This window comes from Melanotaenia boesemani, chromosome 18, assembly GCF_017639745.1.
Source record: "Melanotaenia boesemani isolate fMelBoe1 chromosome 18, fMelBoe1.pri, whole genome shotgun sequence".
In the NCBI taxonomy this organism is placed as follows: Eukaryota; Metazoa; Chordata; class Actinopteri; order Atheriniformes; family Melanotaeniidae; genus Melanotaenia; species Melanotaenia boesemani.
The window spans coordinates 19776202-19788626 of NC_055699.1; the positions used below are offsets into that span (position 1 = coordinate 19776202).

Below are 12425 nucleotides of genomic sequence, written 5' to 3' on the forward strand. Positions count from 1 at the left end.
GCAAGCTAACAGTTCCTGAATCATGGAGACAAACATAAACACAGTTTTCTATGTGTGCTTTCAGGGCAGGATCCTGTCCACCAAAGACATCGGCTTCTTTCCGAGCGACGCTGTGAGGCCTTGTCCATGTGTAAGCTGAACTTTCCTTCCGCTCCTGCAGCATGTTTCCACCTGTAGAAGCAGCTCGTGGACATAGTTGGAGATTTCCGACAAGTGGTTCAATGTTTACCTGGCAGAAGCAGAACAGCCCTGCAGGGTGTTCATGTTCTGGGAAGAAGGAAATTGGATCATTGTTATGAGTTAGAACATTAATATGTTTATCAATGACAAGCAAGGAACAAAATGATCCTTTAAGGCATAGTAAGAGGTGGACTGCATTCACTTTGAAAAGAAAAAGATCATTTTTATTCAAAAAGTTCACTCAAATTAAAAAAGCTCAGAAAACTCTCTTAATTTTTTTATATTATTTTAAGAAAAAACAGATTTTTTATTTGTTTTTTTTTCTTTCTCAGAAATACCAAATAGTTTTTTTTTCTAAAATAGATAAGTTTTCAAAGAAGAATAAGAAAACATCTGACAGATTTTCCTCATTTTTTTAAACTTTTTTTTGTAATAAAAACATTATTTCTTAATAACTGAACAGATTTTTTATTTGTGAAACAATCTGAGACATTAGAAACTCAACAGATTTTTATTGTAAAATTGGTTCATTCAGAAGCAATTTAATTTTATTTATTAATTTTCTTTGCTAAATTTTAAGATTTTTTTGAAGTTTTTTTTTTCTTTAAGAAATTTTCTTTTAGACTTTTTTTTTCTTTTTATGACTCTTTTAGTGATGTTAACTCATTGACTCAATTATGTGTTTTTTGTAAGATTATCTCATAAATTTAGAATAATTGGATCGATTTTTAAAATAACATTTGAAATTCTTCATGTTTAATATTTTTTCTCTTACACTGAGTACAAACTATGAGCTTTACATTTTACACAGTGTCACATTGTTTTACATTTTAGGATGTAAACTGAGGAGCCGAAGTAAAAATAGTGTCAGCTGCTTGTTTTTGCTCGTCCCACGTGTCCCATTTGATAAACTGGAATTCAGACTGTCCTACTGCGTCAGAAGATAACACACTGTTATCACGTCTCTCACTGCTGTAAAGATAACAGGAGTGCTCAGCTCTTTTATTTAGGTTGTACAGTTTTAATAGCAACTGTTACAAAAGGGCACAATATCAGCTTAAAAACATTTCTGATGTCACTGCAGTGTGTTCCCTGATATCCGAGATCTTCATGTCCATGTTTACTCTGTGTTGCAGGTAAAGCCTGTCGATTACTCCTCCCAACTTTGGTATGTTCACAAAACAAGACTTTTTGTTTCTGAGCTCAGAAGGCTGACGTGTTTATTCACACCTGACTGTAAGAGGTGATTTTCACCACTTACAGTCAGGAAGTCCAGTGGCATTAATGCACATGATGAGTCTTGATTTCCTCTTGGCTGCTTGGCTGCTGCAGGTTTGCAGGTCCCTTGGAGCGGTTCCAGGCCGAAGCAGAACTCATCAACAGGGTCAACAGCACCTACCTGGTCCGGCATCGCAGCAAAGAGTTTACAGAGTACGCAATCAGCATAAAGTAAGTCTGCCCTCAGGTCATTGTTAGTTAATCACACAAAATGAATGTGTTTAAATCTGTTTAATGAATGAATTACAGCAACTAGAAATTCCATAAAATCTTTTAAGGTTCTGCCCAAGCATGTTTTCCATCTATGTGATTCAGGTTTTCCTGCAGCAGGAATAATCCTGATCGACTTTTTGCACTTCTGTTTTAAACACGTATTAACCAAGAAATTAGAGCTGTGACGAGCTGCAGATACCCTGTTTAATCACACATGGCTGTTGGAGATCTTTGCCCTCTAACAGGTCGTTTACAGGAGAGCCTGCTACAATCAGCTCGTCCCTTTTTATTGGAAAATCCTGCAGAAAGTGCTACTTTTATTATTGGTGTCAACTCCCTGCACTGCAGTTCAGCCCTAACAGTCATGCTTTTTACTTTTCCTGCTTATCTTAGCTTTAAATTCTTAATCCACTCTATAGACAAGGTTGAAATATTTAGCTTGTTTTGAGGTCTGCCTGATGACAGCCGTCAGATTTTATTGTTCCTCTGTTGCATGATGTTTCTTTGCTTGTCTGTGGAAACACTGTTAGTCTTTTACCAAACCACATTATTGACCAGGTGTAACTCCTAGCTGTGCCAAGTCCAAGCTTCTGTATGATGTGACCTAAAATCCACAATAACTGTTCAGTTTTAGTCTTGGCAATGAGGAATTAAAGCATGTTTTAACGTGATTTCTGAGTATCGGCTTCAAAGAAACACAAATTATGCGAGGCAGCTATGATGAGCATGCATATGTGTAACTGAATACAGAGAGCTGAGAAAATGTTGGTGCATCATGGGACGTCCCTCAGCACCTTGAGCATATAGCAACATAAATATAGGGATGGCAGTGGGTCACCGAACCAGCCCCTAACTTAAGAAGTTATTTAAATGGAAAATTTGAAACCTAGATAGAGAGCGTGTCTACTTCCTGAACCCCAACTGGGAGCTGGTTCCTCAGAGAGGGGCCTGAAACTGAAGGTTCTGCCTCCCATTCTACTTCTAAACCTGCAGCCTGAGAGTGAAGTGCTTTGTTGGGAAGATCTGGAACTCTGAGATCTTTAGGATCCAATGGATCATAGTCACTAAAAGCTTCATATGTGAGAAGAAGAATTTTAAACAGGGAGCTGATGAAAAGAAAATAAAACTGGAGAAATATGATCTCTGCTGTTAATTCTCATTAGCATTTTGGATCAGCTAAATGTGTCATGTAACCAATAAAAATAGACTAATTGTTATTTTTAGAAATAGAAACACACAAAGAAAAAACTAAACAACCTTTAAAAGAACATATATTTGACTGGTTTTAGCTCATTTGCAGCACAGTGGCGCTCTAGTTAGAGAACATTTCATGTAGTGACTGTACAACAAAAAGTGTGGAAATCTTAAGTTGGACACAATATAATTATGCAAAAACATAATTAAAACCCTTATATATGTCATTTTAAATCCCCAAAAACTAATACTGAGGTTCACGTTTTGGTTGGTTTCTGGTTATTTTGAATTTGCGTGTTAAATTTAAATCACCAGAAGTTGCTACCTTTGGCATCCTGCCTCTAATACAGAAGTTGCAACCAAACTGCTGGTTAAAGCAGGAACAAAGCTAATTCTTGCTGACAGTGCAGCACCGTGAACAACAGCCATCATGCATTTGTGTACTCCCTCTCAGGTCAAAGTAGTTTTTCCTGCAGCCACAGACCCCCGTCATCCACCTTGTTGATGCAAACACATGCACACGGCTTCAGCAAGCAGTTACATATGCACACGTTTGCTCCAGACCACCCATCATTCTGGTGTCACAAACCTTTGGGAGTCTGTGCATTAGAGGAATGGCCCGACTCTCCGCAAGGGGCCAGAGGCCGGCCACCGATCGATGGTGGTGATCAGAGAGGGAAATTACACTCATAACTTATTCAATGGCCCACAGGTACAACAACGACGTGAAGCACATAAAGATCCTGACCAAGGAGGGCTACTACTACATTGCAGAGAACAAGAAGTTCAAGAGCATATTAGTAAGTCTTTTCATTCTGGTTTTTTTTTCTCACCACTGCAATTCATAAATAAATCATCCTGCTCACTTAATGAAGTGTCAAAACCTGAATTTTATTTTAGCAATGTGTACAAAAAAAGCCCAGATAAAAGCCGTGTTTATACTGGCCCGAAGGCTTTATCATCATAGTCCATACGCCCAGTGCATATTGAAAAGATTTCTTCCTTGAATAAGATTTTCTATATGTTAGTAGATTGAAAGGTAATAATAAATCACTGGGGCTGTGGTAATACGCAACAACAAATAATTAAAAAAGTGTAATGTAATTGAAATATTTGGGGTTTCTACAAACTGATTTCAAAGAGAAATAAATGGAAATGAGTGTATACGTGCTTGTTGATTGGTTTGTGTGTCTGTGTGTTCAGGAGCTGATCGAGTATTACAAACACCACTCTCTGAGGGAAGGTTTTAAGAGTCTGGACACTACGCTGCAGTTTCCTTACCGAGAACCAGAGAATGCTGCTGTACACCGCCTGAACCGATCAGGCGGCAACAGTGAGTAGACCAAGACTTACAAATACTAGCAGAAATCCACTAAACACACAAACTGTGGTACTACTAAAACTAGATTGTGTATTTGCTCTGTTTTGGTGGGACAGGATTTAAAGCAGAAATGATGGTGGCTGATTACTTTTATAAGACTTGGCTAAATATGACGCAGACTGGTTCTTTTAACGCATTAAAGTTTAGGTTTATCTCCATGTGTTGAATTCATTAAAGATGTCTTCTACAGGTTTTCATCACTAGTGGTGCTGAGGAGAAACGCTTTGTTAGTAAACTGCTTTTGTTTTCATGAAAACCAGGAGCAGCTTTCAGTCCCAGTTAGCAAACCATCATTTAGGGTATTGATAATTCCAGAGATTAAGTAATCACATAGGGAATATTTTTTTTATTAAGAAGCAGTAAAAAGTAATGAAACAAGAAAAACGACAAGTCTTTTAACATGAACCACACATTGTTTTTTTTTCTTTAATAAATGCAAAAATGAATTGAACTGCACCTCATAAAGAAAGAACCAGTTAGGGAACTGGTTCTAAACTTATTTAGCCACAACCATCAAGAAAACGTACGTAGGCGTTGACGGCTGCCGTCTTAGAACGTTTAAATACCACATGAACGTAGTTTTCAAATAGTTTTTTATTTTTTTAATGTTCATTTAGGTTCTGGTTCATTATTTATTTATTTAAGTTTACTAATTTAAGCTGGAATATAATGTAATAGGGAACTAATAGTTGCTGGATATTTATTTGTTATTGAATTTTATAATCTGACTTAAAGTCTAAATATCTGATTCAAATGATAATATTAGTCATTTTTGTTTTTACTTATATTAAATATTAGCTTATGATTTTGCTATTGTTAGCAACAGCTATTGGTTTTAATTAATATATGATTTAATTAAAAAAGGGAAAAAAAGGACAAATTTCACTGCAGGATGAAGTTACAACTCTTGTTTTATACACATGTGGCCGTTCAGACTTTTATCTGGTCATTCCTACATAAACATCAGTGTTTTCTACGACAAGCCTCTGTTGTGCTAACAATAAGAAAATTCATTATTATTGAAACTTTAAATTCTCCACAAGTAATTTGTGGTATGACTTGAACTAATATGATAATAAATGTTCTTTTGTATTTAAAAGGAGAAAAAAAGTTGTACCAGAACTCAGAAACAAACTGGTGATTATTTATGCATTTGGATGCTGTACCTGTTTAACTCTGAGACTGTGTCGGTCTTAACTGCTGCTCACCTGATTCCTCGCAGCTTTTTATCTATCAGAGCTGAACGATATGAAGCTCAGTTTACAGTGAAAATGTTTTCCTCTGTGATTTGGAAGTTAACAGGTGTGGGGTTTGTGTTACTGGGAGCTGAGGTTTTAATGAGATGATGTTCTGAAGTGAAGCAGCAGATGAAACAGCAAATCATTGTCAAACTGCCAGCTGAGAAGTGAATGTAGGCATTTCTGTAACAAAGTGGATTTTGTAGTATGGAGACAAGATGAAAGATGCTTTTGAAGGAGTGAAAAGACCAAAAAAAAGAAAGAAAAATTTAATTTTGTGTCCTTGATTTTCAGGATCAATCACTTTTATTCTGTCTTTCATTGGATTGGCTAATGGTATGTGGTGGGAATAAGACTGCGAAATCAGTCAGTAAGCAGTCGGCAGCATCCAAAACTGAAGCACAAATCTAAGAAATGAAGTGTAAGCTTCACATCTGTGAAGGAAAATTTAATGAAATCAACTTTATTTTTATAAATAAATTCATGACGGTCATATCAAGCACTTCTAAAGTTTAATTTGATTGTAATAGAAGCAAATTGATTATATTTTCCAAATTTATGATAACTGTTTATTCATAAAAAAAATAATAAATTGGTTGGCATCAAATCTCCCATCCTGAGCATGCACAAGGCGACTGTGGAGAGGACAAATTCAGGGAGAACAGCCATCTATCTTGGCCCGTTAGCTCATCTCCTCGTCCTTCCAGGATTTCAAAGCATTTTTCTGATTGTTACAAACTAAAATATCTGATTTTACAGCAGCTTTTGTGAAAAGTTGCATCAAAAATTGCATCGTTAGTGTATTTCAAATCATTTCTTGAAAATTCAAACGTTGATGTTCCAATATTCTTTATTAAAATAAAGCTCTCCGGGAGAAGTTTTCACCAGGGGTGTTGCTAGGCATAAAGCTGTACTGGGGCACAGGCCCCCTATCACATATCCTCCGTCTCCCATACACACACACACACTGCTATGTGCCACTGCCACATTCCTATGGAAATACTGAGATATTAAGGAGTGTAAGAACATATTTACCAAACATGAACACTTTCAACATGGCAGCAAAAGCATAAATGCCATAACAAACGATGGCAAGTCAGAACTTTATACACATTCCACAGTAATGGTTATTAACTAGTTTTCAGGATGATAGTTTAACTCTTTCTGAACAGTTTGTTTAATTTTTTTAGCATTAAAGTGTACTGCCTATTTTTCAGTTCCACAATGTGGTCAATCACTTGACTGTGACTCAGCTTTAAGAAAGTCAGGAAAAGTTGTGTCTTGTTTGGATGGTCATCTGCTTCAGTTCAGCTGTGACTGGGTCACTTGATTTAGAAGCTATTGGATTTTTTTTCTCTCTTAAGAAATTATTAAAATCTTAATTAAAATTTGAAGCAATTCAAAAGATTTGGCACCCTGAATGAAAACCAACAAATACGTGTTATTTCTCTCTGCTGACGTCAGAAGTCCGCTTTTCTTTGGTATGAAAATATTATTTTATGTCCTTTATGAGAATTTTTGTGCGGAAAGCGCGCTCACCGCTTTCCCGACACATGGAAGAGCTGCATGTGTGTGTGGTTGACCTGCTGCTCGTGCACGGTGACATGAGCTGTTTCCTCTATTTGGAGTTAACGCTCTTGCTACGCATTTGAATTGAAATATATATCTTTCCCCGTCTGAATTATCAGAATTAATGTATGATAAATATTTATTTTCGAAAGTTAATCGTAGCATTTATACTGGGGCATGTGCCGCAGTAAACGGGGTCTGGCGACACCGATGGTTTTTACCATTTGGCAGAGAGGTCGCCCTCCAAGCTGCAACTTATGAGCAACTAAGAGCAAGCAAGAAAGAAAACAGGAAAATGGAAGAAAAAAAAAAAACTATTCTGAGTGGTTTGTCTTGTTTGTTCGCACATTTCCGACTTTCTGCCGTTTTTATTTTTGCTGTAGAAAAATGTTTGTCAATAGACGACTTTTCTTTGTGTTCCACCTCAATTTTCCAGTACCACAAAAGAGCTTACCTGCACTTTCATACAAAGTGTTATGCAATAACAGTGATTTTAGACGTTATAAGCGACACATGTATCTGCATGTTCATAATCAGAAAAGGAAATAAAGCTCATGACGTACGTGTATCACCTAGCGTGAAGGAGTAACACAGTTTGTTAAAGTTGAAATAAAGTTGCAATGATTTGAGAAACTTGCGAAGACATGCAGAATTTATGAGGGTTGGCTGAATTTGTGTTGATAGTTGTGACCACCACATCATGAATTCCTGCAGTGACTGAATGGGATTACATCAGCTTGCTTACATCATGTTTTAGGCACTAAAAACATGAAAAAATTGCACTAGGATGTTTGTTTGCTCTGTGGTTCTGAGACAGCTTCAGTGCAAATTTATCTTTTTCCAACGGGGGTCTTCTGTTTTACAGACTCCTGTTGACTCCTGTTCTGAATCCCATCTTCACAGAGCTCTGCTGGAAAACTCCTAATTAACGTCCTTGGTTTGTTTTCTGCTCTTTGGACAGCTTTGTGCAAGTTTTTACCAACAGCAGTGTTTAGTTTGCACATAAAAACCCTCGGCTGGCAGCATGTGAGGAACACTAACGCTCGTCTTCGCTCTGATGGAGCATACTGTATGTGCATGTCTGTATTCTGTGTCTGTCACGTCAAGATGTGAAAGAATGAAGTCTGTGAAATGCAGCTGGTGTTTTGGTGGCTGTTTGAAGTGGAGGGCAATCTCTCTTCTTATTATACGTACTCAGACACCATTAGGGGCTTTTGAGTTGTCTCTCAGTGCCTTGATTATAATTCATTAAAAAAGAGACTAAAGCTCTGTTCCCCTTACAGCATATTAATAATCTCCACCAGTTAACTTGCTCTTCATTGTTAAGAGCAGCATTTTCCAAAAAGCCTTTGGCGTTTGTTTCAGTGACTGCTGGGAGTTTAGTGTTTAAAAGAAGAGAAGGGTCACCCTTTAAAGACTCGGCTTGAAAGCTCTGATCCTGATGTAATGCCTGGTCAATAGTTAATCTGTACATAAATGATTTAGTGTAATAAATAAACTCCTAATAAACAATTTTTGGTTGTTTCAAACAAATGATCCAATGATAAAAAATAACCAAAAGAAGGACATTAAGAGGAGCAGGAACAATCATCCTGCCTGAATGTCAACCCACTGCTTGTACTGTTTATGTTCTAAAATATTTTAGTGGATCCACATTCAAACATTACTTACAGTAGCTTCTATCAAATACATTTCTTTTCCTTTTTTAAATTGAATTTTAGTTAAAACATTAACCTATTTTTAAAAAGTAAAAGAAAGACAGAGATTATACAAGCATATTACTAGGAAAAAACATATTGAGCATCATTCCTTTGTCCATCCATCCATTCATCCATCCATCCATCCATCCATCCATCCATCCATCCATTTTCTGCCGCTTATTCGGAGTCGGGTCGCGGGGGCAGCTGCCTAAGCAGGGAAACCCAGACTTCCGTCTCACCGGCCACATTCACCAGCTTATCCGGAGGGATCCCGAGGCATTCCCAGGCCAGCCGAGAGATGTAGTCCAGTCCTAGGTCTTCCCCGGGGCCTCTTTCCGGTGGGACGTGCCTGGAACACCTCACCAGGGAGGCGTCCAGGAGGCATCCTAACCAGATGCCCGAGCCACCTCATCTGGCTCCTCTCGATGTGGAGGAGCAGCGGCTCTACTCTGAGCCCCTCCCGGATCACCGAGCTTCTCATCCGATCTCTAAGACAAAGCCCGGCCACCTTGCGGAGAAAACCCGCACTGGAAACGATTCTGATTTACTGCCGGCAATGCGGACCAAACTCTGACACTAGTCGTACAGGGACCGGACAGCTTATACAAGCGGGTCAGGCACTCTATACTCCCGGAGTATCCCCCGACAGGAGTGCCCGGGGGACATGGTCGAATACCTTCTTCAAGTCCACAAAGCACATGTAGATTGGTTGGGCAAACTCCCATGCCCCCTCAAAGACCCTGAAGAGGGTGTAGAGCTGGTCCACTGTTCCACGGCCGGGACGAAAACCACACTGCTCCTCCTCAATCCGAGTTCAACTATCCGACGAACCCTCCTCTCAAGCACCGTCAGGGTCCCCACCTCTGGCAGCCGCCCAGCTCAAACTGCACCCGACCCCTATGGCCCCTCCTGCAGGTGGTGAGCCCACGGGAGGAGATCATTCCTTTGTATATTGTATATGTAATATTTTCAGGATGAATATGAATATCCCTTCAGGCTCAGACCACGTTATTGTCCATTTCATCCTTGAAATAGAAATTTGTCTTTGGCTCTGGAAAAAAGACATCTGTACAACACACACGACTTTGTAATGTGTAATGCAGCTGTAGCTCTACAGTAAACTTCCATCAAATACTACGGCATGTGAACATTATCTTTGCAAAAGTCGGCTCTGAAAAAGTGAAATAAAACCTCTAATTTTGTTCTGCTTCAGACAGTTCAGACAAGGTCTCCAAAATGGCCATTTTGGCACAGTTTGGCTGTTTTCAACCTCCCCCAATGGGGGGACATCAGGTTTTAAATGGCTAGGTAAGAAATGTTGTTTACAAAAAGATGTTAGGAAACATAAATTTAGCACAGATAAAAAGAACAAATGGGTGGAGGAGGAAAAGGGTGCTAACCCTAACCCATGCTTCATCAAAACCATAAAAAATGACCGAATCTTAGTAGAACATGGTTTGTTTACACAAATTATTCTAGATTCTATCAAATTTGTCCAGTTCCAGTATGGATGAAAATTCATCTTCTACTTCATGTATGTGGTGTACATGACTTCATACCAATCGTGTCTCTGTCTTCTGTCTTTTCTTTGTGGCTTTATTACAGCTGAACGACTACTTTTGTAAATAATTAAAGAAAAATGCCTACTCAGCACTACAGATGAGAGTAGCTGTTTTGTGATGGACTGAGCCTGTCCATGGTCCACCCTGCCTTTCACTCATTGTTAGCTTACTCCTGACCTTCGTAACCCACTGAAGGATAAAGTGAATATAAAAGATGGATGGAAAGCAGGAAGCAAACCTTAGCAAAGGACTCTCACTGTTGGCCTTTAACCTTTTTCTTCCCTGGAGCCCACATGTACTGGCTTTGTCTATGTTTGGTATAAAAACACAACCAACACCATTTTGTTTAAGGTTTCCAAGCATGACACATCAGGCCCCCAAACTGCTTGCTACTTCTTTCCCGTACTTCCACTTGGCGGTTCCACCACATTAAGTACCATCAGAAACCAGTGGAGTGGTAGTAGCTTATCGAGGCTGACTTGCTGAGATGGTGTATTATCCTTAATGGGTGGTTGTGGAAGACATATCTTTTAAATGAGGGTTCTGTGTAACTTCCTATGTAGACTGAAAACTATTTGTTACAATGAAAATGATTAAAACAGATTTTTATTCTTTTTTTTTTATTTTATTTTTATTTTTTATAAATGTGTGTGCTCATATACAAAATTTTAAGCTTCTAAAACAGGGGTGCCCACGTCTGGTTCTTCAGGCGTGTTAGAGAAGGCGTGCATCTAAAAGTTGCTCGATAGTAGATCTTGAGGACACCCCTGTTTTAAACCCTCCTTGTCTTTTTTGGTCAAATTGGGTTCAAATTATTCTTCTTATTTGTAAGAAGGTAAGTCCATTGAGTAATGAGTATCTAATAATTGAATATCACATAGATACATTATAAAGAAAGAAGTACAAATTTTATAATTCATCCACTAAAGCTTTATTTGTACAGTACCAGTTAACATCTTAAGACACTTTTACAGATACAGTCGGATTAACTCCAATTCATTATTGTTTGATTGGAATCCAATTAAAACAAATCTATTATGTGATCCACATTAGCCGAATTTTAAAAGCCGTTTTCATATGAACCAATTTCTAAAAAAAGAAAAATTAGCCTAGCTATGGAAAGCAAAGGTCAGCATCAAATCTTTTCTTCCATTCAGTCGCCCATCCTCAGCATAGACAGAGTGGCAGTGAAAAGGATAAACATTCGTTTAAGAGGGAGGAAAAACCTTCATCAGAACCAGGAAGGACAGCTGCCTTGACTGGTTTTGTTGTGTGTTCTGTAATTCATGTTCCTGACGTATTAAGTATATTTTTGTTGAAATTCAAACACAAAAGAAAAACCTTTGTAAACCTGTGGCTTTCCCTAAAATGCCGAAACACTAGCAACACTTTAGCGCCATAGACAAGTTAAAAACGTCTAAAGATTTTACGGTTTTCAGCATTTAAAAAAAAAACCACATTTTTAAGACACAATACAAGCGGCAAATGTGTAGTCAAAGCTAAATCCTCTATCTGCAGCTGTTGCTGCTCCCACAACGTGTTAACACGAAACCATGGAGACATTTAGTTACGTCAAAACTGGCTTCTGCAAGAGCAATGAGCATCTGAAAGCGGCTCTATTCCCCCGCATGCTAACAAAGGGGACTTTAATTATCGTCATAGGTAAAGCAGAATGTTTTGGAAAGAAAAATGTGTCAAATTGGTTTTACTTGTGTTGTGACAAAGTTATTAAACATGCAAACCTGAGAACATTGACAGGAATTAAAAAGACTAAAAAGAGAATCCTTGTGTTTTCCAGTTGGAAGTTAAATAAAAATCACACACATATATACATAAAATTACTTCTATCAGATGCTTTCTATTTTTATTAAACCTACGGCAGTTCTCAGTGGTTACAATTAAAGATTTAATCCTGCTTGTTTGAGTTAAAAACTTTCTAATTAAACTACCCACTTCAGGCCAAACAGAGTAAATGCTGTTAAGGACACAACTTAATGAAGTGAAGATGAGTAGGGGAGCTGCTGCTCGTGGTTTTGTGGATGAACCGCCAGGCATCAGCTCTCCTCCAGTGTCTGTCATTAGTTTAAACAGTGGCTGTGTTCTTTGTACC

At 38.2% G+C, this 12425-nt stretch overlaps 1 protein-coding gene across 2 annotated transcripts in view; it reads left to right on the forward strand.

The window, feature by feature from the left end:
* The window catches only part of LOC121628876 (guanine nucleotide exchange factor VAV3), a 106257-nt gene that overhangs the window by 86602 nt on the left and 7230 nt on the right, over nucleotides 1–12425 (forward strand). For both annotated transcript variants that reach the window (XM_041968253.1, XM_041968254.1), the window contains exons 21-25: nucleotides 65–130; nucleotides 1317–1348; nucleotides 1513–1629; nucleotides 3578–3665; nucleotides 4069–4198. In XM_041968253.1, coding sequence (XP_041824187.1) covers nucleotides 65–130; nucleotides 1317–1348; nucleotides 1513–1629; nucleotides 3578–3665; nucleotides 4069–4198 — 433 coding nt within the window. The remainder of the gene's footprint in view (nucleotides 1–64; nucleotides 131–1316; nucleotides 1349–1512; nucleotides 1630–3577; nucleotides 3666–4068; nucleotides 4199–12425) is intronic.